We start from the raw sequence: 27,517 nt of genomic DNA on the forward strand, positions 1-27,517 counted from the left end.
CTCACACAACAGACTTGAAATGTTTATTTGAAGGAGACAATAACACCAGCAAAATAATTAAACGGCCATTTCTGTCTCAGTTACGATTTAAAACATGTTGCCATCTGTTCATCCCCTCTGCTGACTTCAATCTTCCTTCCCCTGAAAGGACAGGATGACCAACATTTTTAAATATTTGCCATTTCCATGCACATGCAGTTTAAGGATTTTTTCCAGATTAAATTCTATTTTACTTGCAACATCCAATTGTTAATGCTGACTGTGAGTGCTGAATAGTTTTTTTTTTACCTGGATCACGTTTCTTTCAGTTGATTTAGGCAGAGGATCATAGTCTGCAGAAAAAGGGAACCAGATACCTCCAGGTTGCTGAAAAGAAAAAAATATGTGCTGACTTGCAATCCTGCTCCTTCGCCACCCAATGACTGTTGCACTCAGTCGGTGAATGCTAAAGGACTGGAGTTGTTAATGCCAGAAAATGTGTACAAGTCACTGATTTGAGTAGATATAAAATCAGATTTTAGTGGGGTGGCTCCATATTTTCTGATCAGGTCCTAATGTAACCCCTCTTTTCCTGTATTTAAACGGGTAAATTAGATTGAGATGAAAATCTTAAGAGAGGCAAAGAGGCAAGCTGCTGATGTAAACGTGCTCCTGCTATTACTCTCGCCGGCCGCAGGGTGGCAATACTGCTGCGTAATACTGAGTACGGCGGACTCTCCGACTGTAACGCAGAAAAAGTTTGAAACGGCGGGGCACAACCAAACTGAAATTGTGGGAAGTTGGCTACACATTTATAGTGAAAAGGAAAAAGACAAGACATAGGCAACTAGGGTACAATAACACCGAGAAAGCACAGGTTTTGAGAACAAATCGAGGGATGAAAACAGCGAGGCGGTGAAAGTTAGACTCACTGCCGTTGATTCTGTAGCTAATAATGATGCTAATAAGCCATGGAAAGCCCCACCTGTTCAACCAGGTAATCACCTTTGGCTAGACTGCTATAACCTTGTCAGCACTTGCTTGCCAGATTTGGATAAGTAGCATTAGCTGTAAATTACCATTGTAATGTGTTTCTTTGTTTTAGCACGTCAACAAGCTAATGGCAAATTTACCACTCGCTAGCCTCATTTGTGCATTCGCGGATCTGTAAGGGGTAAACCTACGGTACCTTGCGAGGCAGCTGGGATCGCGAGGTCACGAGATCACGCGAGAGCTGGCGCGTCAGGTTGTACCTACACACACACACTTCATCAAAACTATTAAGATGTTCTTTTTATTTTCTACCCAGAAGTGTGTAGCAGCTGCTCGATGACAAGTAGAAAATAAAGTAACGTTTCAATTCTTAGGTTTGTTTAGGGGAGGCGATGTCACCAAATTACACAACCAAAGTAGAGCTAAAGTGTTAGCTTAGCTGTCGTATTTAAGAAGTCTTTAATTTCTCTGTGTTACGAATGTTAGTGAGGAGACTCTTGACACTTTCTGATGTTTTAATCCTGTACTGCAAACATATAAGTCTATTTACATTAAATTCTGTCAATGGCGCATTGGCAAGCAAGCTAGCTAACATTTATGTAGTATTTCCCTAAGAGAAGAAAATGGGGATATGAAAGAGACAGAAATGTATAAAAGCACAAGCATATTTCAGTTTACAACCCACAGAAACAAGGTATATAAGAGAAATCCACTGAAAACAAATAAGATTTAAGATGCTTTTAAAGATGTCTACTGATTTTAACTTTTTAGTTCGGTGCTGTCTAATTGTCTTGGTTTGGTAAGTCGGTCTGCTGTGCATTTAAATCAGAAAATGTATCAACTAAATAAATGCCCTCAGGTGAGAAAAACACAACTAATGAATGAAAAATAAAGGTTTAGTCCACTTAAGAACAGCATTTGTCAGCAGATTGCAGCAACTCCTTGTTTCTGAGAGATAGTGAAAATTTCTAAACTTGCGTGAATAAATAGAAAATGAAGTTAGTGCACACTGTGGCAGCAGAATCCCTGTTTTTGGTCCCAAAAAACATTTATTTAACTAATGTTTTATTCACTTTGACACAAAAAATACTTTGGTTTAAAAATGTGTTTTCTCTTTCTTTTATCACTAGTCAAAATCCTACTATTATTATTATGCTGTTTTAATTGCCTGCCTATTCAGTCTGTGCTCTAATTACGATTAGTCAGCCGACACTAATTACAGCAGTCCCCCTCAGTGATCTCTTGGACTGGGCTTTAAAATCTCTAAAAAAATCACTTTCTCCTGCTGGTGCTTTTTTCACTTACTGTTGTTGGCTCTGGCTGTTTATCTTTCCTCATAACATCAGGCAGCGCTCTGCCCCCTTTAGGCCCCTGAAATTGAAATATACAGCATTTGAATTACAACATCATTGTGTGTTTGCATAATATCCTTTTGCCTTTTTGTTTATCCTGTTTCGGCAAGGTCATTGACATTAGATTACAAACAACGCAGCAAAGTAATCAGTAATCCTATTTCATAGAGACAGCGGCGTGACAAATGCTCCAGTTTATCACAGATTCTTGTGGAAAAGAAATAAAAAGCTTGTCCATTAATGAAAGATAAATGTAGATAACACAAATCAAGTTGGAAGAGATTGACATCATTGCAAAGTAAATAGCAAAGTGCTGAACTTTATTTAGTGGGTTAGAGTAACACATCAGAGTATAATGTTTAGGGCAGTAATCTGGGAAAATCCACCTATTGTGTTTTACCCAGGCTACGAGAATGAATCCCACTAAACACAGAAATGTTAGCCCTCCTGCCTTGAACATAACTTACAATCTCATACCTGTTTTATACTGTCCATGTGAGTAGGTGGAGTCTGTTAACACGTCTGTACTGCACAAAATGTTGTACTTTAGTTCAGGTTTAATCTCAAAGTCCAGCTTGGTATATTTGTTGGCAAATGTGAAACTGCTTACTCAGACAAAGTCTACCAGCTGTTGGGTGTTTACTGCTTACCATTTTTTGTATCATGTTCACATTTAGTGTAAAAGTGTAGATTTAATTAAAACCAGTTTCTAATCTGAAACCTTTCTATTTTTGAGGTTGATTGCCCTTGAGCTGTGGACTCTTGGCCCTCTGTTGAGTCATCCTTTTGTCTTTCTGGTTTAAATATTTGTAGTTAATACCACATCCTCTTTTGAAACATACACATTATTGGACAGTATCAAAGAAATTAGTAGTTATGCTCAGTTTTCCGATTGGATGCTGTTGACTTGCAACATTAAATGAAAACTCAGAAATATTTAAAGGTGCTGTTTATGTATTTTGTTTTATTTTGAGCTCTGAACAGTTTCTTACCTTGGTGTCCTGTGTGTCAGCAGGTGGTGGTGGTGCAAACCCAACAGTGTTTTCAATTGGCTTCCAGATACCATCCCACTTAAGGGGCAATGGGAGTATGATATGCAGATAATAAATAAATTCATTAAAATTAGATAGATAGATAGATAGATAGATAGATAGATAGATAGATAGATAGATAGATATACTTTATTTATCCCAAGCTGGGAAATTGCAGTGCAGCAGCAGCATTACACACAGTGAAATAAGTGAAAAATTGTGAAATAAGACTATAAAGAACAAACTATACATAATAAAATATCAAAATAGTGAGCAGAAAAAATTATACACATAATAATAAAATAGCAAACAGTAGTAATGAAAAGTATTGCACAAAAAAGAATATCTAGAGCAAATGGCAGTGTGTAGAAAATAAAGTGTACCCTGACTGTAAGCACTACACACAGTGAAAAAAGTGAACATTTTAGAAATTTGTGAAATAAAATGATAAATGAATCTTAAATCCACACTCTTGTATGTTGACACTTTGTCTCTGAATTTGTGTGTTCTGTTAAACTTTCTCATGCCTCCCCAGAAAACTCAATCATGTTTAATCCATAGTTTAGTCTTCCTACCTGTACGTTCTCATTTTCTCCGTCTTCCTCTGTTGCCTGAAATAGAAAAGTTTTGCACTTTAATAAAAAAGTATACACATATTGATTCTAATCCAATTACACATAACTGGTTATTTGCTTGTTTCTGAAAGGTCGTCAACTTTGGACTTACAACAAAGACGCAGAATAATATTCATATTAACTTGTTTCATAGAAATACCAGCAGTGTGATAGACACTCTTTAACTCCAGCTTTTTCTTTTATTCTTGGAAATTGAAAATATTGCTAAAAATAATAACCCTTTTTTGGGTTTTTGGGAAACTTGAATCTGAATGCTGGTTCTGCAGCTGATGTTTAACACTTCTATAAACACGACCAGCAGTCCGAAAATGTTTAATATGCAGTACAATAAAGGAGAGGCTAATGTAGGCTCCCACTGGGTTGGCTGGTCACACTTTTTTAGGTCAGATGTATCAACATAACGTAAAGTCATGTTGATACAGCCAAAATACATTATTCTGTGGTAAAATGACGACGTTTGAAATAGTTGAGGTAAAACAGTTACAGATTAAGACATGCAAATCAGAGAAATTGTAGATATGCACTTGTATTGAAGGAAAACTGAAAAAACAACATTAATGTTCTCTCGTGTCAGCAGATGTAAAGAGACATTTGTTTGTTTGAATTTGTTCTCCACTCTGCAGCAGCTGCCCTCACCTCCTCCAGCAAGTTTCAGCTCAAGAAATCAAACTGTGCAGGCGACATAATTACCAAGAAACTTCTACGCTACCGAGACGTTGACTTCCAAAATAGTAAGATCACTTCTCCTGCAAAGTCTACCTACCGTTGTTGAGTTGGTTGTTGAGTTGGTTGTTTTGTTAAACCCGCTCTCATTTTCCAATGGTCTTCTACCCGTAAGATCCTCCTGAAAATTGAAATTTGAAGGGATTTAACTTTAGTCGAAGGACATTTGGACTTTGCTTTGTATCCATTTGGCTTGACTTTGTTTGTCAAGTCCTCCAAAGGACATTGACATTTGATTTCAAAAACTGCTGTTGAATAATGAAAAGAATTAAGCTTTTTGCTAAGAAAATGCTTCAATGCTCTACTGATTAGTTTGACTCTTGAGTAAACGCCAAAAATACATTCCTAGTTTACTTGTTTTGTGTCAGAGTAGTATCAAAATGAAAATTTAAACGCCATTTCAATTTGAGTTTTATAAGTAACCAAATACATAAATTGTCAACTTCTAGCAAAAGCAAAAAGCTGAAATTTAAAGGTTGGTGAGAGTGGTGATTTAGTGATTTCAATTGTTTTAATCATCACAACTTCTCTTTCTCGGGTCACACACACAAAACGTAACCTTATTGGATATATTTATGGGATTGATTATTGGCAGTGTGGATGTTCAAGTTTGAATTTTCTGTCTTTAATTTGTCTGAATATCACCGGTTTTGAGCATCTTGAACTATTTGATCCAAAATTACTACATGGATTTGAGAAACTTGAATAGTTTATTTTCTTATATTGGTAACATGAAATTTTGTCTGAATTTGTGCACCCTAAAATTACATTTTAACAGATGAAACCACACAGATACAGAGAGGTGGTTTTCAAAGTAAAACATTTAAATTTCAACATTAGATTCAGTAATATTTCAATTTAAAATGTAATATTTTCCTCCATCGGGTCCATTTGGTGCCGTGAGAATTATTTGCATCAAACTGAGTTGTATGAGCTCTCTCATCTTGACCATACATACAGTACACCTGCTATATCGAGACCAGTCCATGTCAGTAGGTGGAGTTTATTACAGTTCTCGTGTGCACAAGTATTCTCTGCTTCACTTGCATTTTAATATCAAAGTCCATCTTTTTTTTCCACCTCTTTCGAGATGTTGTTTATCTGCCTCTAGAGGGACATTGACATTTGATTTCAAACATGTATTGATTGTCTAACCCTTGTATTTCTCGGCTAGCACGGTTGGAAAGCACTTTGAGGACTGTTGGACAAGGTGAAATGTTTTGAAAGCAAGTGACTACCTTCATCCACAAACCATACACTCAGTCTGAATGTGTTATTTGATTGGAATTGGACATAATTAAAAGTTTTGTACAAGCAAATCAAACTTTTCAGAACAGGGGAGACCATTTGACAGGGTCCATACTTTGAACCTCCAAAATCTTTTGGAAAATGGTGAATTGACCTTTTCCCACAAAGTCTACCCACTGTTAAGATAGTTGTTGCATTGAATTTTGCCTCATTTTCCAGTTCCCAGTCTCTCCTACCCTTTGACCACTGAAACTGGCTATAAAAGCCTGAATCAAAGGTCATAATAGTGTTTGGACAGTAAGGACACAGGCATTGGATTTCAGAAACAGCAGCCACATAATCAATAAATTAACCCATTTCATATATACAGCATTTTACATGCTGTAGACCTTTTCATCAGCTTGTTCATCAATTCTAGAAGTAAAATTTATTTCTAGCCCTTTCATTACATTGAATCAAAATGAAAAGTGAAATCTGAGGTTTGCAAAGTGTCATTTGCGTTCAAGTGACAAGAGCTTCATGTCACAGATTAGAATGAGGAAAGTAGATTACAGATGTTGTAGAGTAAGCAAAAACTGCAGGATTGTTGTTAGCAGTTACAATTTGTATCCTTTTAAATATCTTTTGAGATCAGTAAATTGTGGGGAAAACCACCAGTCTTACCTGCATTGTAGTTGGTGCTGAGAGAATTAATCCAAGCACAATGAGTAGTGTGAATTCCTTCATCTTGAACATAGATTATCCTCCTCTCTGCACAGACACCTACTTAATAGTGTCCATTGCAGTGGGTGGAGCCTTGGTGAGGACTGTTGTGTAACCAGCTGTAAACATGTTTGAACATCTGTAAGATAAAACCACAGATATTTTTGATGGTGGGGATGGTGGAGCCCAAACCATAACTAAAACAGCACAAATCTTCATATTCATTGCTTGTTTTGAAGTTTTCTGCTACTAAGTGGCCAAAAATGGGTGACACAATGCACAGTCCTGCCAATGATCCAATGATGAACAGGAGAAGGTAATGTGTTAACAATGTGCGTGCCCAAAAAAAAGCAGTGAAGAAGAATGCAAACTAGCAGCATCCATGCTGACATTGCAGGTTTTCAATACTTAGAAACTTGCCTTTGGAAATGTTTTATGATGAAGGAAATGCATTCAACACCCATGCTATGGTAAATGTCAAGGATACATGCAATGCTTTTTGATGCGCAGCTCTGAATGTAAATGTCATTTCTTGGTTCACAAGAAAACTCAATGGGCCATCTTTAATCACTGCATGGAATTCATATTAATTCAAAAAAATGTTAGATAATTTATGAAGTTAGTCGCATGATATAAAGACAGAATATTAAAAACAACTTTAATCACTTTTCACTCTTAACTTTTAGATTTATACTTTTTTATTGTTAAAATTCTTATGAGAGTAATAAATTTATAAACCCAATAGCTGTCTCAAATGCAGAATATATAAGTGGTTTCAAGGTCCAGCTCTGTTGTCATTGTACAGGACTGAAATGCAGTTTCAGTGGTTGTGTGGTTGTTTAGTTTAAAATAAAATAAAATCACCTATAATTTAGCAGACTCCACAAATAGGGAATACGTGGTATAATATATAATATAAGTGTATCTTTTAATTATTGTTGTGAACTGTATATTCCACGTTGAGAGTAATGAGTGACTTTATAATTAAGTTAATTCATTGACTGGAGTCAGGTGGAACGATGCGGGCACGCGCTTTGTCACTTTGCCATACTGTGCGCGCGCGGTCGCGGTCGTTGCCATGGCGCTGAATGAAAACCACAAAAGGTGAAAGGAGCTGAAATGGCCCGTTCATATCGGAAAAGTTAACACTGGAGTAGCAGTGGATTTATTTGATGTATTTGTAAGTTGTGAGGCGGTAGACTTGAGTTTTATGCTGTTGTCGCGACAGAGGTGCTATGAAGCCTCACAACAGGGAGGTCGGAGTGTTTGTCCGCATCAAACCAACAGCGAACTTCGCCCAAGACCTCATTGAATGTCTCCCAGACGGACAGGTAACCGGATCTTCGTATCTGATAACCGTTGCCAATAACTGCTATTAAGTTCCAAATTAAGACATCGTAAGACCTCCAGGTGATTTCAACGTTGATTTTTGTGGGTTTTTGTTGTTAAAACACTGAACTTTAAGCTAACGTTAGCCGTCTTTGCCCAGCAAGCACAAGTGATTTTGGTCTTTTGCGAGTCAAAGCAGTTATGGCGTCTGTAGTATAAAACTGCTTAACTGGTGAAAACTGGTTAAATGTGATTGAACAGGTGTGTTTTTCAGACAACTAGCTTGTTTTCTCTAAGTGTTTCAACACCATATAACAAGCACAAATAATTATAATCATTATAATTAGCAACAAAGTAGCCAGTTCATACCTAACCTTACTTTGAATCCAAGGTTACTGGATGACTTATGTGGACATGCTTTTCTATCTTTGAAAGGCCACAGTGAAATTGGATTAATTATGGATGCACTCCATTTAGCTGACATTAAGTGTCTGGTTCCGGGGCCCTGCTACCTGTCACCAGGACTGGGACAGTTAGTGAAGCCCTCATTAATGTATTACATCAGAGTTTTACTAAGTTTCTATGTGGCTTGCTGCTATAGCTGACAAAGGGAGTTGATTTTTGGTAGTAGTCAAATGACAGAAAATATATTTAGAGCCATTCTTATTATCAATCAGTCTTTTTATTTTTTATTTATTTTTTAATTTACAAGGCAAAAATGGTAGTGTTTCCAGAAGGGATGTGCACGATTAGTCGACTTGTCAATTAAACCTTTCGACCCTTGCTAGTCAGCACCAGAAATGCTTGTCGGTTAAACTGATGATCTTATTAATGTACAGATCTGAATGATTGGATAATGTGAATGTTAATGGAGCACAGTAAAAAGCGGGACACATTTTAGCCACATCTAAGATGTGATTTGTTTTTTTGCCAGTTTATTGGCTATACCTAGTTGAAATTAATGCAGTCTAATACAACAGCACTGCAATAAATCCTGCCTTCATGAAGACTTCTCTCTTACAACTACTTGTCTCTATATTGATATCAAATGGAGATAAACAGGGAGAAAGTAGGTTAATAGTCACTGAATTAGTGATAGTTATTGAACTGTCTCACTGTTCAGTGGCTAAGAACTACACCATATCCGTACTGGGTAAGTGAACTTCAAACATTAACATCTTTGCCAGATTTACCTGTTTTACAACCTTATCTGCTAATGTAATTGATAAATGAATAAATGAAAGAGGAAGCAGCCTTTGCCGTTTCAGCTATCCAGTACAAATTGCATCACACTTCAAATGTTCATTTAATATCTGGTCTCGGAACCTGACACAGCACAGCGGATTCCCTGTGGCATAATTTCAATAAATGCATTAGTTTTTGTGCTTGAAAATAATTGGTAGTGTACACTCAAAAGTTCTTTTTTTTTGTCTTCAGACAGTGAACATCTATCACAGGAAAATCTCCAGGAAGCCCCAGGATTCAAGGAAAAGTCAGTTGAGCTCCTGGTCATTCCGGCTGGAAGGCGTCCTGCAGGATGTGTCCCAGGAGGAGTTTTATACCCGAGTGTGCCAACGGGTGGTACTGGGAGCACTGGATGGTTATAATGGTATATTTGTTTATCTACATAAAACTAACATTTATCCTCCAAGAAATTAGTGTTTTGTGTGTCGTATTTTCAGTCTTCTGTTGTGTGTTTTTCAGGCACTGTGATGTGTTTTGGACAGACAGGCGCAGGAAAGACCTACACCATGACAGGATCCACAGAATCATACAAGCAGAGAGGCATCATTCCTCGGGCCCTTCAGGAGGTAACACACGTCATGTGAAAATGTTTGCCTCTGAAACACCCTGACTGCTCCACTTTAGATTAATATCTTTTGTTTTTTATCTTAAACATGGTTTTCAGGTGTTTCTGGAGATGGGGAAAAGGACAGAGCATGTCTTCACTGTGCATCTGTCGTACCTGGAGATCTACAATGAGACTCTGGTGGACTTGCTGTCATCGCTGCGAGGCTGTCCACACCCGTCTCCTCACGGTATGGTGGTGATGGAGGAGCCGGGCAGAGGGGTGTTCATCAGAGGTCTGTCTCTTCACCCTGTCCACAGCGAAGAGGAGGCTCTCCACCTGCTGTTTGAGGTGTGTGGTCTGAGGTTTACTGCTGTGAAACGCTGTCCAACTTGAAGGAATATTTATATACTAGAAATGTAAAATTTAAGTCATAATTGAAGTCTATATGACCTATTCCTCAGGAGATGTGAATAAAGCTGTAAGTGGCAATTTTAATATAATTTGCTTTTTATTTTGTGGCAATTTAGTTATTTTGCTCTGTAATCAACATTGGTTAACTAGGATGGGTGCAGTGTAATTTCCACGATTTTATTGTTGATTTAAATGAAAATTGAAGCTTGATAAAGCTGTTCTTTCATTACTCAGGGTGAGATGAATCGCATTATTGGATGTCATGCCTTGAACAGGAACTCCTCCAGGTCCCACTGTATCTTCACTGTGCATATAGAGGTATGAGTCCAGTCACCTGTATGGGCTCAAACATGTATTCTTCTGCATGCGATGTGAAGTAGGACAAACTGTCCTCTCATTCACAGTCTCGCTCACGGACTCTGTCTGACGCCAAGTATGTCACTTCCAAACTGAATCTGGTGGATTTGGCAGGGTCAGAGAGGCTGGGAAAGACTGAGGTGAGTTTGAGAATGTCTGCCTTCACTTCACAGCTTGCAAAACACTGTTTTAGTGAGGAAAAGTCGAGGTGAGATGTTGTCACCATACAGTGCATGTGTGGCTATGTAAATTTCCTTTTAAACGTTCCATTTTAGTGCTTTGACCCTCCAACAACATGAAGAAAAACAATAGCCTTTCTGTACAGTTTGTCATGTCACATAACCTTTTCCCACTTCATGTCACCTTCCTCTTCCTCCAGTCAGAGGGCCAGATGCTAAAGGAGGCTGTATACATCAATAAGTCCTTGTCTTTCCTGGAGCAGGCCATCCTGGCCCTGGCAGACCGTTATAGAGACCATGTTCCTTTCAGACAGAGTAAACTCACACATGCCCTCAAGGACTCTCTAGGTGAGACTGCCAGGCTTTTGGTTCTTAACAATGCTGCTGACTGGTTTCTGGTAGTCTTAAGCCCAGTTTACACCTGGAATTAACGTGCATATTAGGTGATCCGATGGCTAGTGAACAGCTCTAAGTACAGGTGTGAAGGCACCTTAGACGCATTGAGGATGCATTGAGATCTGATCGCTCAGACCATATTCGGGGGTGGTCTAAGTTGTGTCTGGCCACATTCTGTGAGCAGTGTGTATGTGAATGTGTTCTGGGCCACACTGAAGGATTGCTTACTCTACTGACATCCTCTGTTTAAGTTCACATGAAGCACGCTGTCTGATTTCCTTTTGCTTCACTGTAATGCAAATCATGTGTCTGGGCTCTCTTACCTGCCAAGATGAGCACCATGTTTCATTTCATCGTTAAACCACAATATCACCAGACTCCCTTTAAAAAATTGTGCAATTTAGAGAGTTGTTGAGTTAAGAGAAACATTCAAAGCTTTGTCTATGACAGATTCTTAACTATTTGAGCCTTCTCATGAGTTTGAAATGTTATAAATGAAGTTATTTCTTTCTTTTTGTAAAAAACCTGTCTGTTTCTCCCAGCGGTTTGGCTATTACTGTTGGGCGGCTGGTTAAAAACGATGGAAATGGAAATGATGTATGTGTATGTGTGCACATAGAGCGCAGAATTGAGATCTGATAACAAGTTGGCACTTGAGACGCAAAACATAATGCATTTGTCTGTTTCTGTAGGAGGGAACTGCAACACTGTGCTTGTGGCCAACATCTATGGTGAGGCTGCACAGATAGAAGAAACAGTAAGGATATGATACCCAACAGAAAGCTGTCTCTTTCTAACTATACATGGTGTAATTTCAGCTCAGGATGATGATTCATGTTCTTTGCAGCTCTCTACTCTGCGTTTTGCCAGCAGAATGAAGTGTGTCCATACTGACCCTGCTGTTAATGAACACATGGATCCAGCTGTGAGTTCACATACGAAATATGACACAAATACTACTGTCATATGTAGGTAAACATATGTATTATTTTTGTTTACAGTTTGCATTGTGTTGTACTCTCTGTGTGAGCTCATGAAATTTACTGATGTGATCAGGCTCAGATCAAGAAACTTCAGAAGGATGTCCAGATGCTGAAAGAGGAACTGTCCATCTGCAATACACTGGTGAGTAGAGCTAGCAGGAAAATGGTGAGACAGCATACATTTCATAGCAGTGTGTTAGATTATTGACCTGGTTTGCTGTTACTGAACAGCACAACATTCACGTTTTAATGGGATCAAGGTGTCACTCATCCAGTATTCAGAAGTAAATGTGTGCCAATTCTAAACCTCCCATGACTTTATTTTTATTTAAAAAAGAAAAATCTGTAATTCCACTTGTATAAAAGCATAGAACTTTCTAATGTTTATTTTAACACATTTCAGCTGGTTCATATCAAAATTTAAATGGCTTTTATTCATCATTCACCCTTCACCAGGCAAACCGGTCAAGCATCACGTACGAGTCGTTGTCTGAAGCGCAGCTGGCTGAGATCCACAGTCAGGTTCAGAGGTACTTAGAGGGAAGCCTGGAGGAAATCAGTGTGAGAACACAACTATTAATACTTGCTCTGCCACACCAAAATTTATTTTGGAATTGTCCTTTGAAGACTTTAAATTTCTCTCCGCATGGCATCTAATTACAGATCATAAGTATCAGGCAGGTCCAGGCAGTGTTCGCCCAGTTCAAGCTTGCTGTGCAGTGAGTATTATGTACTGTTTCAAATCTACAGCGTGCAGTATTGATTTAGACTACACTTGGAACAAGGCTTTGTTTGTTAATGGTGGGGTATTCAGCATGTTTATTTACATGTGGAAACAGGGAGCAGGAGCAGAAGGTGAAGGCTCAGCTCTGCCAGACCTGCAACTTGGTGGAGAAAGACCAAAGTGCTAACATAGCTGCTATCAAGGTCAGTCAACATCTGAGTCACTGATACCAGGGCACCTCATGGAAACGGCAGTTGTGTTTCTGTTTGTCAGCTGTAACAGTGACTGTTTTGTGAACAGCTTGTTGTGACTGAGCTTTGATAAGGTGTTGCTTTGTGAACACTTTAGGAGTGGGACACCGGAGACAGCACTGAGGATGTGGAGACTGGCAGCTTTGGGGTTCCTGCTCAGTCACTGAAAAATGCTCATCGCCCAAGTTCGACCAAAGCCAAAACGAAGAAGTCTCGGGAAAAACAGTGGTGAGTGAACATTTTAGAGTGAAGCCAGTAAATTGTCTTTAGATGTGTCATAACAGTACAAATAGTTTCATTTTCCCCAAATGTAGGTCTAATGTTTAGCAGAAACGAACATTTTTGTAAAACAAAACTTTTCATTGAAACATTGAAGTGATTGTAGACCGCTCTCTGGGATGCAGTAGACCAGGGTTATAAACCGTGAGGCACACCTCCCCTGGAGGGCGCAGAACGAGAGACATGAAGCAAAGAAACTTTTGAAGGTGAAAGGAACGGGTTCATGCAGATGTTCTTAAAACAACAGGAAGTTAGTTATTGTAGTTTGGCCCATTGATTTGTCCACTTATCAACACAGTTGATAACAGCTGGAGCAGCAGCAGATGCTGTGACACACAGCTTATGGATGACATTATCACACTTAAACCCAAATACTGCAGTTAGCACCAAAAATCAATCTTTCTCTGTCATATACTCTTTATAAGTGAGAACTTGCCTGCAATATCACACTTTTTGAGTTTTATTCTGTATCACAGTATCCAATGAGAGTTTTATGGACATCCTTGAGTACACTGCAAACCAAAACTGCTAAAAGCTAATTTGCATATTTTTAATTGTGCCAGTTTGCCAAAATGTAAACATAAAAAAGCTCATTAGCTACAAGTTGTCGCCCACAACTAACAAACTCCATGACAACATTATACTTCATGGTTATAAGCCCCAAAGGCATTATTCGAAGTGTCGTTTCATAATTTTTAGCATGATTATCTTCCAAAAATAAGTAATAATAATAACAATAAACCTTGTTGCACTATAAATATTGGGTTTGAGACCACTCTCTAGAGTTTAATAGACAATTAAATTAATTATAAAAACACATTAGACAGACCTTATAGACTAAATAAAATCAAACCTGGTTCAGTTATCAGCCTGATTAGATCAATGTGTAATTGGGTCTGCCTCTGCCTGATTGATTTTGTACTGAGTGAGTGCAGAGCTGGACTAAGTTCAGTAGACTAGTTTGTTTTCATAACGGCACACTCAATGTGATTATCCAGCCAAAATAAGACACAGGGAGAGGGGAGTCCGCTTTCAAGGAAGCGTTTGGAGAGTGCCTCCAAATCAAAGCTGAATTCTGTCCAGACGCCTGAGAGGGAACACGAGTCACAAGAACCAGACAGTGAGAGCCAGGACACACAGGAATCACAACCGCCTGGCAACGAACCCTCCCACCCTGGGTAAGTGTATTGTATGAATATAGTCTCATCTATGAAATGGTCAGCTCAGATATCTTCGGTTGTGCTATAAATAAAATGTGCACAGTGCTGTTTTATACCCTTGCCACTGAAAAACTTGCTGTCTATGCTCAGCTCTCCTCCCCCTAAAGAAGAGGCCTTTGAGGATTTTAAAGCGGGACAAGGCAGTAAGATCAACCGCATCTTTAAGGAGAACAAAGCTGTGCTGCTGGAACGCCACAGTCTTCTTCGACAGCTCACTGAGGAGGTCAACGCCGTCAAGAGGAAGATCGACCGCACCGCGGCCACCATACAGCAGCACAAGGAGCTGAGAGAAGGCCAAGGTACTCCCAATGTCTGTATCATCAAATAAAGTGGTAGATGCTTTGATTTGCTTTGACCTTTCGTATGTGTGCACTAAATGTTTTGTTGTTAAACCAAAAATAATATTTATCTGGAAGCACAGACAAAAATGTGTGATGATGGTCTTTGTGTTGAAACAGTCAGAACTGGCCTGCACATCGCGGGTGTGTATTGATGGTCCTGCCAAAACTTTTCTGAGATTTGAGGGTTCCATTGTGTGTTTTTGTATGAAGGTCAGTATTTGGTTATGGCAGAGAAGCCGCTGCTGGAAGAGCCAGATGCCACGTTATTGATGCAGCTGAGGGAGCTGAAGGCCCTGTACAGGCAGAGATATGAGGTGCTGCATGACATCAAGGCAGAGGTCAACTACTGTCAACACCTTGTGGATCAGTGCCGAGTGCGCCTGTTCTCTGGTCAGTTCTCCAAATATCTTGTATCTGCTTCTTCCCTCATAGTTTAGAGCTCTCATAGCTGAAACAATTGATGCCCTAGAAAGCTCAGAGAAAATAATCAACTGCTCGTTTGTGTCCCAGATTTTGAGACGTGGTATGAGAAGTCTTTCCTGGTACCTGAGGAGGAGCTAGAAATAACAATGGAGAAGGCCCTCAGAGAAGTGAGTTTCACATTTGCAACAGTGCATCTCTCATGTAAAAGGTCAATAATTTGTCTGCATAGTTTTCTGTAAAGAAAATCCTGGCTGTAAAGAAACACCTTCACACCAAGTAAAGAACAGGTGCAAGGCTCATTTATACAAGGAATTGTGTTTCCACGTCCAGCTCAGCTGCAAGCAATGGAGAGCAAATCATTTTCAATTGATGTGTGTTGGAAAAGTTGTGACAAAATTGTGGTATCATCTACTTCCCCTCTGATCTCAGGAGGATGCGGAGGAGCAGCTTCTTGCTGACCACCCCAGCTCCGGGTCCTTCTACAGCGCCCGCTACAGAACACTGAAAACGGTGGGTGTTTATTCAGCTTATTCAGTCATAAACATGAAGTGAATGATGGCAAAGGTCTTTACTCATTTGGTCATGTCACCTCACTTCAACATTTCTCTATTTCAATTAAAACCACAGTTAAGTAAAGATATATTAATCAACAATTAAACCATTTGATTTTTCTGTCTCTGCAGAGGAACAGCACGGCACTGGTCTTTACTTCAGCACAGAGAAACTCATCTGGACAGAGAAGACTTCCTCCAATTCTACCTGTTACCTAAGTGAGTTTTATGTACAAACTAGTTTAACTGTGGCATCCGTGTGCTACATGTGGTGAAATGTAATTTTTCGACATAGAATCTGTGCATTGTAGTTTGTACATTAATCAAGCATAAAAGACACAACGCTATAAATCAGCTTAATGAAAAGTAAAATTTATTATTCCTGAACCACAAAATAGACTTCTTTGGTTGTACAAATTCACTAGTTACAGTCTTGTATGAGCTCTAACCCTTGACCCTAGAACTTCTGACCCTTTCCCTCAAACCTATTTGCAAGTAAAAGCCCCCGAAGAGAACTCAAGACAAAAGAATAAACACAAAAACTTGAAACACTGCATTAATAATGTAGTGAAACCCATCTGAAAAAAAAAGAAATTACCTACTGTAAGTTAAAAAAGGAGATATCAGCCATTGCAAATGTTATCAAACAAACTGAATTTCAGTCAGTGAGAGCAACATGGAAAGCTATCATTAGAAGACCCTACATTAAATTAACACAAGTGTTACTATGCTGTGATTCTGCAAAAATACCCATCAGATACATAAACTGACAGTATGTCGAGCAGTGAACTGAATGTCTGAATGAGATCAATGTGTTGAGAGATTTCTAATTGGTTCTGCCTCTCTCAGCTCTCCCATTGACAAACCAATATACATGCAGAGAGCGTCCCCATACCAAGCCTGTCCAAACCCAGATGCGTCAGCAGTCCAGACACTCGCTTGGTCTATGTCAAGACTGGCTCAGTTTCAAACCCAAAGTTTGCTTTCCTTTCAGTATTTGTACATTATTCACACAATAATAAATGATTTTTCAGTGGCATCAGATTTAAATTAACCATAGACAGAAAAATAAAACACCTGCTACCTTCACGTCACTCTGGAATACCTCCAGATGATTCAAGGACAGAAATAAATGATTCACATTGATTGAAAAACAATACCCGAATACCCAGGGCAGGGTTAAGTACCGTTAATTAGTAAATGATGCTAAAAATGCATATTGCCAAACTTATTATATATTTGATATTCTGAACTGTTCATCTGTAAAACTGCCAGTTTACTGCTGCTGCTGCCTCCAGTGTAGTCATATTATCTACAAGGGGAATGTAACACAGTCACTAAACCTGGACAGACACTCTTTGGAGTGAGACCAGAGTCACCAACTTTCCTGTCTGACTCGCTGTGTTATGACACTGATGTGCAGCAGCATAACATAATTTGAAGATTTGCTTCTCTCAAAAACCCCTGGGGGATTCATAAGTGTATATAAAGTAGATTCAATGATATAAAGTGATACGCACTTAATGAGCCATAACAATCATTGACATGATAAATTATGATAAGCATCAGTCATGCGCTTTATGCCCAAAAGAACTGAATGGGTTAAAAACAGTGTAAAATAGAAGGCCTTCAATTTTAGTAAAACGATAAAAACAATAAATTATTTAAGATATATGCTCTTAAACAGCTGATCTGTGGCAGTGCAAAAAAAGATATGTACTGTTTAAAAAAAAAAAAAACAGCTCAATAATGTGACTGTGAAGGTAGCAGGATGTTCCCTCCTTAATTAATATGTACACTCCTGTCTGCTCAAGAAACCCCTGACATTTTACAATCTATTCACTGAAAGCCTAAAAATATCGTTAGTATAGCTATGACCCATTTCTTTTCTGTTCCAGTACGTCTTTTTCAAAACAGCAAAATCATCGGAGGTGCGAAAAATAAAATACTAAAGATTTCGGCCACCTTCTTTTCAAAATAGATCAGCTTCTACTTGGTGAACCGAGTGTAGAACAAAAAAAGAAGAATGGCCTGTAAGTAGCAATCCTAGCTAACCACACTAGCTCTTTCTTGCCATTGAGGGACCATTGAGCAACTTGCCAACTGATCCAGACTATAGGCAAGACTGGCACGCAGGATATAAGTGAGTGTGTATGTGTGGTGACTATTGTAGTCTCTGCAGTGGTTATATATAGGAGAGTAAATCTCGCTCTACTGACACTGTGTAGTGTTAAGTGACTCTGCACCTCCTGTGGATGCACCCACGCTTTGCCAGTGTTCCACAGTGTATTTAAACGTGTGTGTGTTCGCATTTTGTCTTCGGATTTCTTCTCTCAGTGTGAGGTGTTACGTGGGCACGGCCGTTTCCAGGCTGCGGCGGCCCTGCCTCAGTTTGCGCTTGTTGCTGTACAAAGCCATCTCCTCCAGGGCTGAGGTGGCAGGCAGCACGGTGGGTACCTCGGTCTCAGGACTTGCAGCGGGCCCTGGACAACAAACAGAGAGACAGAACAACTTCAGTAACAGTAGCGAATCTATTAAGGTGCTGCAGTTTAGCTTGCTTTCACTTGACAAATCACTCCGCAGCAGCTGTGAAGCATCTGACTGACGAGAGAGCAGATGGATCCCTTAAACCTGCGAGAGAAGCCCCACATTCAGATCAGCAGCTGGAAACAAGCAGGAACAGTTTTGAGCAGAAAATTGAAGTGGCCAGAGTGACTGCATGACTGAATCAGTCACCTGTATGGGCTCTACATTCAAACTCACAGTAAGAGTTGATGCCATTTAAGTTACTTCGAGAACTAATTTGCAATTTTTCTCTTCTCAGTGTGTTTACATGCACTTCACAAAGCTGACTTCCTGGCCATGTATACACTTAACTGAGTTTCAAATTGGCATTTTACATGCTTGACAAATAGAGGAAGTATCTCTGTGCCAGCCGAGCGGGTGGATGAAAGGAGATAATTAGATGACTGCTGAATCATCTACTTGAGTATGTGACCAAATTCAGACACATTTGCACTGTAAGTCAAGCCTGTCTTCCAAAATCATGGCAGGAGTAGTGGAAAATTTTGATGACTGACCTGCTGCATTTGTTCATGGATTTACAGTAGTCATGTAGCTACGTCACCCAGTAACGGGGTAACCTGGTTCCTTCTGTGCATGTAAACATACTGACTGACGGCAACATGACAATGGAATCACTTAAAATTCCCTGTAAGCAGTAGTTTCAGTCAACGCTTTAAACACATTGCACATGCACAGTCTAGATCACAGTTAGTGTGGGACCATTAGTTCAGACACAGCAAATTTCTCCTCCACATCAGTTGCTGCTTCACATGTGGTGGGCAGCAGCAGGCGAAGCACACCCAGGTAGACACACCCCTCGTAACGACTGAAGCCACAGTTAAGTCACAGTTTGCCACGTAGCTGGCAGGTTAGACCAGGAATGCACAAACCAACACACTCTTCTCACACAATACTCAGTCGTACAGTGGCACAGTCTCAAAAACACATGCACACAGGATCCTACCAATAAGAGCTTCTTATCCCAGGTAGTCACCTGAATCAAAGGGGATAGAGGACATTGAGGTAATACATTTTTCTACCTTGTTCCTTTCTCAAAGCCTATTCTAATGCAATTTCAAATACTGAATAGCACAAGTACTCACCTGGGTTGCTGGAGCCGTCGTCGATGAACTGCATGTCATCGACTGTTCCAGGGGACTGGAAGACAAGAAGAGACAGTAAATAACTGAGCAGTGGAGGTGTTTCAGTAACCAGTATCCCAGGGGAACCGTCACCATGTGAGTGGGGGAGCTGGCAGCGAGGAAGACTGTGAGAGGATGTGCCAGCCGCTCACTGCTGGTTTAGCAGACAGCCCTGAAGCTCCCAATCTGTCAGAGCCACTAAAGCCAGAGTACATCTACTCAACTACTCCACAAGGAGAGATTGGCATGTTAAAGGAAAGGAAGATTAAGTTAGGTCATCAGTTCCGGGGTTTGGTGTGTAGTGTAGGCACATTCACAAAGAGAAGGCAAACAGGGCAACAGTACCAACACGATTCACCAATGCACAATGGAAAAACAAGCAGCATGTGACACTGTTCTGTCTTTGTGCTGATGCAGTTAAATACCAATAACATTTCCCCCTTGTTAACTTATCAGTGTTGAGAAGCTGTTTATTCTGCTTCTTTCAAGGGACCGCTACAACCTGCAAGCCAAGGATCATGTGACCAACCTAGCACTACTGCTAGCAAGCTAATGTGCTAGCATGTTAACTATTGGCTGTGCAAGTTATTTCAGTGTTAGAAGTGTTGTTCAGTGTTGATTTGATGATTGTTTTGTGAGTTGTCACAAAATGTCACCATTGACAGATTTCAGCAAGAATGACAGAAAGTAACATTTGTGTTTTTACTACAATGAAACTGAACTGTGTCCTGTTGATGATCTGATATTTCTCCAGTCAGACTATTTTTTTTCAGTGACAAGAATCAGAGGGAAACTACCTGATTACAAAAATGATACAAAAATTGGAAAATAAATTATATTAAATGGCAATGGCAGATAAATGGCAACCAGTTTTTATGTTTGTATGAATATTAAGAGCACTTTTTTAGAGGGAGGCTAGCTATCTTTAAGTCTTTATTCTTATAATAATTGTAATTGTTACAGTCATGTGACCCTCAACTTGCAGATTGTTGTGGTACCTCGAGTTTCCTGTTCTGCATAATTGTTTATAGAAGTTGGAGTCCCCTTACTGACGTCAACACAGCCTTTAAACATGACCTTTGTTAGTTCACGTGCAGGAGTGTGAAAACAAACTTGCAGTAATGTCAATTAAATTCTGTCCACCAAAGAGACAATACAAATAAGCCGAGTTCACTTTGCAACAACCAAACCACACAAGATCCGCTCAGAGGAGCGCAGACTGACGGTGACACAGACGACCACAGATACTAGACCCCAAAAAAAAGAAAAGACCACTTCCAGACAAGCTCTGCTCACTCCAGCAGCACTCCAGGATTCCCCTGCTTCCCCTCCCATCTCTTCTTTCACACAGAGAAGAAGAGGTGAAACTACTCCACACAAACCTACACAAAACTTGCACCCTAATGATCACACAGGAGGAGACCCTTCAGCAGATCAGTGGTTCAGAAGCCAGAGCATGACAGGAAATCGTATGGACATGTTACTCCTCTGCCTGATGTGTGACCCATGCGTGGAACAGGACAGTTGATGGAAAGTGAATGTGAGTGGATGGGATGCAGAGTTTGTGGCCACTTTCCCCCGGAACCAATTCTGGTTAGTGGATCAAAAACTTGCCAGTGTGCATGTTATTGTCTGTGATTGATTAGTTAGCTGAGAGATCGATGGGTGTGAACAGTTACTGCTACAGATACTCTTAAATTTGGGAGTGGTAAGTGGGAGACCAGGAAGGACGATGCAGAACATGAGGGAGACCCAGAGCTGATTTTGTGTGTCGTTTTGGTAGAGGAAGTCCACCTTCATTGTGCAAGTGTGAGTTAGTGAGCCACACCAATATAGTGCAGAGCAGGAAGTGCTAATCAATCACTGAGCCAAAATCTAGATGGCGGTTGCACTGATGCCTCGTCATTAACAGAGAAACTAGAGGGGGGAGGCAGCAGGGAAAGCCGGGGGAAGGGAGGAGGCCGGGCCCCCGGTAGCTCAGCATGCAGCCAATACCTGGATGTCGTATACGGGTTTGGAAGAAGGAATGGCAGCAAACTGTCGGTAGTCAAACTTCTTTGACGACAGGGACTAGAAGGATAGCAAACAGGAATGAGCAGAGGTTGAGGGGGGGGGGGAAGAGGAACATAAGGACAGAGAAAAAGGAGGAGGGTGGGATAAAGTATAGAAAGGAGGAGAAAAGGGCGGAGAAGGAAAATGTCAAAGTAGAGGAGAGGAAAAGGAATAAGAGCAAGGGATAAGGAAATAGAAAAAGGAGAGGTTGGAGGCAGAGAGGCTCATGGGTGATTCAGGCAGCCAGCTGTGGCTGATTGGCTAGAGTGACAATGAGCAAGATGGTGGATTAATGCCAATGTGTTTTGAAGCAAATCTTCCTTTTCCTCCTTTTCCAGCTTGTAACCCAGCACTCTTACTTGTAGTCTTTTTCAAGTAAAGCTCCTTAAATTAAAACTGCAAAGTCAGCGTTACAACATTGTTCAAATATTTGATGATTCAAGCTCCTCGAGTCTGTGCAGAGGGTACAGTAAACTGTTCGCACTGACACAACAACCAGTGGAAAAATCACTCAAAAACTAAATGGAAAAAGGTTTAGTACTTACCAGCCTGCCTGGAGAGGTAAGTCCTCGAGGACTGAGCTCTGTCAGAGGAGAACAGAAAATGTGAAGTTAGAAAGGTTGAAGGGGTAGAAATAAAAAATATTAAGATTTAGATTCAGTAAAAATCTAAAAGTAACAGGTAAATATTCTAAAATTTTGGGAAAAGACTAGAAATGATCTGTCTCCTTTAACTTAAAGTCAAGCAAAGGGAACGTCCGGTAGACCTTGGTTAGCCAACCTGAGAAGCTTTAAGGTACTGCTGTATATTAAAAAGTTGGTGGGTGGTAGTTCTGGATAAAAATGTTATTATATACAGGAACTACAGTGCCCTGTTGAAACTGGTTCTGCTGTTTGAAAGAGTCCATAAAGACAAAGCGACGATGTTCGGCATGTAAAACAGGCCTCAGCAGCTGTTAAACTGTTAACTGCAGCTTCCTACCTTCCATAGGTGTGGGAGAGGGTGTGGGGGCGGGTGAGGGCGACTCCGTCAGCTGGTCTAGTGTGCCACGTTTCTTCCCGTCCCGAGACTTTGCGATGACCATCTGGGCTTTCAATGCATCCTGCTCCAGAGACTTCATTCTACGAGAGGGACGACCACCATCAGATAAATGACGAATGAAAATAAGATAAGACTTAGATAAACACGGAGACAAAGACTGACAGAGGCACACACCGCTATAGGTGGGTGTAGCGCCCATCACTACTAATTTTGGGTGCTCCTTGTCCTGGTTTGCTGTGACAAACAACCGGTTTAATTTCACTGTGTAAAAAGAGGCATTCCAGGAAAAGGACTGCCTACTGCAAGTAGGCTTACCCTCAACTCACAAATAGCTTGCAAACTGTGTGTTAGTACAGATAAGAGTATGAAAACCAAGAGAACAGCAAGGCGCAAATGAAAAGAGTGCTGCAGAGAGGGGGGGAGACAAGACAGAGAATAGAGCGAGGGGGAACGAGAGGAAGCTAGAAGAAGCAAAGACGTGCAGAAGCAAGACAGCACTAGAAAGGTAGTGGAAGCACTGTCGCAGTGTTGCTGCGAGCGCTTGCTTGGACCTTTCCAAACTCGGCCTCTAGCAAAATACCCCAACGCACCCCCGCACACCCCCACGATGCCGTGCGTCTGGCCCTGGTAGCTGGGGCCGAGGAGCAGACCTGAGCTGGGAGGCTGCAGAGGAGGAGGTAGAGGAGGTGGGGGGCTGGGGGGCCTCGGGCGTGCCCTGAGATGCCCTCACTCGGGCCTGGTAGAGCCTCTTAGCCAGGTCCTGCTCATACTGCCTAACATCCTCCTCTAGGCCATAGGGCCTGGGCCCCGCAAGGCCAGGGAGAGGGTGGAGGAGAGGAGGAGGAGAGGAGGAGGAGGGGGAAAGAGGATGACAGTTGCACCAGGATGGAGGAGGAATATAAGGAAGAGAGGAAGGAAAGAAAGGCATACAGACAGAAAAAAGAAAACCAAAGAATGGAAGGTAAAACAGACACCTTTAGGAGAGCCAGGAATAATAAATAAGAGCCCAGTTTTAGACATGAAAAAGTAAGAGAGGAGACAGACTAACTACACGCACAGGATGGTTTTGTCACAACAGAGTAAACTATTGCTTATATTTAAAAAACAAGCCGTGCTATTGACCAGCAGGACAAATTTTAATAAGGAATCTGGGCCAGAAGTGTCATTAATCCAACACTACGTGAGGTCTGAAACAGCAAGGAGCATTTTGTGCATCTGGTATTTAGTTTTAGCCTTAGTTCAGCATCAGCATTACAGTTGTTTAAACTTTCATTAAGAAAACACGATACAACAAAAATCTTTTTATCCATTTCAGTTCATTTTTGTCCTTGTAGTTCTTTACACGAGTTCCTCTCCCTAATGTGCTGCCAGTGTTATCAGCCGAGTCAAGGTTTCTATCACATGCTGCTCAGAGTAAACAAACCTTCCCCTTCTTTTGCCGCATCTAAGTCCTGCTTTGTCCGAATGAATGAAGAGAAAAAACACGATATATAATCTATAAACTGCAATAACCAACTGTAGCACTAGTTAACAGGTTTTCATTTAAGTGATTCCCTTTTTCTTTGACAAATCACTGTTAATATCAGCATATTAGAAACACAGGGACAAAATGCAAAGTAAAAGCTTGAAAAAATACAGGAAAAGTCCAGTTTTGCCATTTTATCTTCCTCGTCAGAATGTGTTGCATGTTATATTTTTACCGTGCTGCCCTCCACATGGCTCTCTTCTCAGCCTCCAGAGCTCGTTTCTCAGCGGGAGACAGGTCTTTGTCGGGGGCCACAGCCAGCTCGGGGCTCTGCATACGAAGTCTCTCTTGATGCCTGCGCTCTGCTTTGGCCGTGCGGATGGGAGCAGCCGACTCCCCTTGGTACGCCGGGATCAGACTGACGAGACACACGCAGAGCAGCCATGACGACGTTGATAAAAACAACAGCAAAGAGACATTCACAGCATGCGGATGATGTACTTACCCAGTCATGGAATTGGGCCTCTGCTCCAGCCTGAAGCTGTCCTCCAGTGAATTCCTCTGAGAGTCTCCCTTACCATCAACAGAGGAAGCACTAAACACACACACACACACACACACACACACAAAACAATCAGCTGATGGCAAAAAAAAAAGTCTGAAGCAATAATAACAATAATATACAACATCTTACCCTGAGCTGCCACAGTAGCTGGGTGGTGTGACATTGTAGCTTGGTGGCGTGGAGCAGTGCTGCAGTGGGGTGGATACTGGCTCCACCTTGTACTCCACTCCGTCCAGCAACACTTTGCCAGAGGCCTTCATCTGCGCCATCTGCTTAGCCAGGTCCTCCTCCTCGTCCTCCTCATCTTCATCCAGCAGGTACTCCCGCGCCCGCTGCTCAAACTTCCTCTCTGGGGTGAGATGAACAGACGCAGGTTTGTAAATTTAAAGGGGACGGTTGGCCAAGTTAGATCTTTTCACTAGCTACAAGCAAAGGATGCTCAAGGAGAAACAATTCAAACAAACCTTCTTCCTCCCTCATTTTCTTGAGGTCATCTTCTCCGACAAGAGAGACTCGAGGTTTGGGTTTGTCTGGAGTCTGCTGCTTCACGTCAATCTCAAAATACTTCTGCCGGTCCCTGAAAGAGCGCTGCTCTGGGCTGTCCTTACCACCAGGAGAAGGACTCTGTGTTACAACAGAAATCAAGGATAGAATATAAAATGATGTTGACTGTATTGATACGATCCTAGCGCTTGCAATATTTACAAATCATAAAGCAGGAAAATAAAGATTTACTGCTAAAAAGTTGATTTTTTTTCTATTTGCATTGTTGCAGAGCCATTTGCCAGATAAGCACAGAATATCACGGGATGCCAGAGAAGAAAAGTACAAGAGACCAAGAAGAAAGAACAAAACAATTAGCCATTGAAACAAAACCCAGCACCATTTAGCTGATTCGAGACCAATGAACTGGCAGTAACATTACTGTCAGAAGTAACATGTCTCCCAGTCTCTGGAGGCAGAGACATCACCACCGCTCAAGCCAAGCACACCGCAGCCCAGGAAAAAGAACAGGGTTGCTCCAGACGTGGCGGAGGCGGTGGGTACCTGCAGCTCTGTGGAGGGCCTGGAGAGTCGAGGCACTGCTGCCAGGCTCATATACTCCCGACGGGGGGAGACCGTGCCGGTCAGACCCTTACCAGCTCTCTCCTGACCATCAGTGTCATCATCAAACACCTCGTTGTTCAACTCAGGCTGAAAAGGCCACATAGGTTGTCACCAGACTGTCAGACTGAGATGACTAAGAGCCAGCGGGGTTTTATTCTCAGTTCGTAACTACAGTAAGCTTACAGCACATCTAGACATGCTTTGATATTTTGTTCTTGCAGCTGTAGATTCAGGATTCATTTCTTTTCTGACATCTGTTTTTGTCAAAGACTTCCAGACTAGTGCTGCTGAGAAAATATTCCAAAGATGATGCAAGTTTAAGGAGGGGTAATTTCTCTTTTGATCTCTTTCTCCTGACATTTTGTGGCTGCTGAACAGACGCTTTGGTCCCTGGTCTGTTTCTGTAGTAAAGATGTTGGGAGAAGCTTTCGACTTGATTCACTACTCATTTCCTCCAAGGCAGCAGAACACATTACAGCTGTCAAAAACTCCTGCAGATAGGGCTGAAAAAACTTGGCTCGCAACATTACAGGTAAAAATGCGTAAAAATTTCCTCCTGTCGAAGGTCACCCTAAACATATAGGGGGCAGCACAACACTGCAGTAACCGCTAATTGCTGCTTTTTATACTCTTCGCTGTAGCTATTTTTGGCTGTAGCTACTAGCTGCCATTAGCTAGTTAGCTCAGTTAGCCATGCAGCTAGTGGCTCTATTTACTGACTGGAGTCTGCCCCAACTGAGAGCTCGGAGCACTGGGGGACTGCTGGTGTTTACATTGTGGGCAAGAGAACCGCTAGCCATGGCTAGCTGGTAAGCATGCTTTCCTTTGAAGCGTACTAATCAGCAACACACAATATATGGACATCTTTGATATAACATCAAAACTGTTTTCACATTCTGTTGTTAATGTAAGTTAATTTTTTCAATGTTTTTTACTAAAATTCTGGTCATTTCTTACACATTGCGCCTTTAAGGCTACAAACAACCCTTAATGCAACACTGGTGCTCTCTTCCATCAAAAGGGATATCTGATGTGAACATGTAAGTGTCTAGTCCTTGATTATAATACGACCCCCACTTTTTCAAATGTCCCAGACATAAATGTCATCTTATATTCCGTCCAATGTGGTACAACAGACAGCTGTGATTTTGATATTTCTTTGGTCAGTATGATCACTCACCTCTGGAGTTGGTTGCTTTGGGTGGAAATTGTTTCTCACACCATACAGGTCCTGTTGGGCACAGCAGAGTGTTAGAAAAGCTCAGTAAAGACAGACTTATGACAAAGACAGAGATACAGAACAGGCAGACTGATTAGCAGCTGGGATATAATATATATAAAAAAGGGGGAGGACTGAATATTAGTACACGAGCAACACATGGATGGACGAATGGATCAAGATCAACACCAGCATGACGAGATGATGGCACCGGAGTGCAAAAACCAACGATGAACGCATTCCACACGTCACAGCACGTCACAGGCCCCCTGACACGGCGCAGGCTCCTTATAGGACAGCCTGCTCCAGTCAGGAGGGGGCAGGGGGGACGAGACCAACCAATCAGCACAGCATGCTTTTGTCGTTGTGACCCGGGGGAGTCCGGGCAGCACGGCCTACCTGGGGCGGCTCCAGCACTGCCAGTGAGCGAGGCACGGCGGCAAACGCCTTGTATGCCTGCTT

The 27,517-nt window shown here is 41.2% G+C and overlaps 2 protein-coding genes across 10 annotated transcripts in view; one reads left to right on the plus strand and one right to left on the minus strand.

Annotated features, from left to right (window-relative positions):
• The first annotated feature begins 7,898 nt into the window (after positions 1–7,898).
• On the plus strand, positions 7,899–16,118 carry kif9 (kinesin family member 9). The gene is made up of 20 exons (XM_041961798.1): positions 7,899–7,994; positions 9,430–9,601; positions 9,697–9,803; positions 9,902–10,132; positions 10,430–10,513; positions 10,600–10,692; positions 10,932–11,079; positions 11,820–11,884; positions 11,975–12,052; positions 12,184–12,252; positions 12,567–12,671; positions 12,774–12,829; positions 12,950–13,037; positions 13,183–13,313; positions 14,363–14,542; positions 14,675–14,883; positions 15,136–15,315; positions 15,436–15,515; positions 15,778–15,858; positions 16,032–16,118. The coding sequence occupies exons 1-20, from the start codon at positions 7,899–7,901 to the stop codon at positions 16,116–16,118; spliced, it is 2,340 nt and encodes a 779-aa protein (XP_041817732.1).
• Positions 16,119–16,250: 132 nt separating this feature from the next.
• Positions 16,251–27,517, minus strand: part of scrib (scribble planar cell polarity protein) — a 65,145-nt gene continuing 53,878 nt past the window's right edge. For 4 of the 9 annotated variants that reach the window (XM_041961123.1, XM_041961125.1, XM_041961124.1 and 1 more), the window contains 11 exons: positions 27,017–27,067; positions 25,777–25,923; positions 25,194–25,353; positions 24,859–25,078; positions 24,670–24,759; positions 24,400–24,582; positions 22,640–22,779; positions 22,204–22,241; positions 21,602–21,676; positions 19,568–19,622; positions 16,251–18,382 (listed from right to left, as the gene is read on the minus strand). In XM_041961123.1, the coding sequence (XP_041817057.1) occupies positions 18,246–18,382; positions 19,568–19,622; positions 21,602–21,676; positions 22,204–22,241; positions 22,640–22,779; positions 24,400–24,582; positions 24,670–24,759; positions 24,859–25,078; positions 25,194–25,353; positions 25,777–25,923; positions 27,017–27,067 (1,296 nt within the window). In that variant the 3' untranslated portion in view covers positions 16,251–18,245. Of the gene's footprint in view, positions 18,383–19,428; positions 19,459–19,567; positions 19,623–21,601; positions 21,677–22,203; positions 22,242–22,639; positions 22,780–24,399; positions 24,583–24,669; positions 24,760–24,858; positions 25,079–25,193; positions 25,354–25,776; positions 25,924–27,016; positions 27,068–27,517 lie in introns of all 9 variants that reach the window. The other 5 variants (XM_041961128.1, XM_041961130.1, XM_041961129.1 and 2 more) reach the window with 5 other exon arrangements.

This window comes from Chelmon rostratus, chromosome 20, assembly GCF_017976325.1.
Source record: "Chelmon rostratus isolate fCheRos1 chromosome 20, fCheRos1.pri, whole genome shotgun sequence".
NCBI lineage: Eukaryota > Metazoa > Chordata > Actinopteri > Chaetodontiformes > Chaetodontidae > Chelmon > Chelmon rostratus.

Excerpts from the sequence above, each read along its gene's own strand:
- kif9 (XM_041961798.1), top strand. The coding sequence starts at position 7,899 with ATGAAGCCTCACAACAGGGAGGTCGGAGTGTTTGTCCGCATCAAACCA. Across the intron at positions 9,804-9,901 it reads TTCCTCGGGCCCTTCAGGAG|GTGTTTCTGGAGATGGGGAA; the intron begins GTAACACACGTC and ends CATGGTTTTCAG. Across the intron at positions 10,693-10,931 it reads AGAGGCTGGGAAAGACTGAG|TCAGAGGGCCAGATGCTAAA; the intron begins GTGAGTTTGAGA and ends CTCTTCCTCCAG.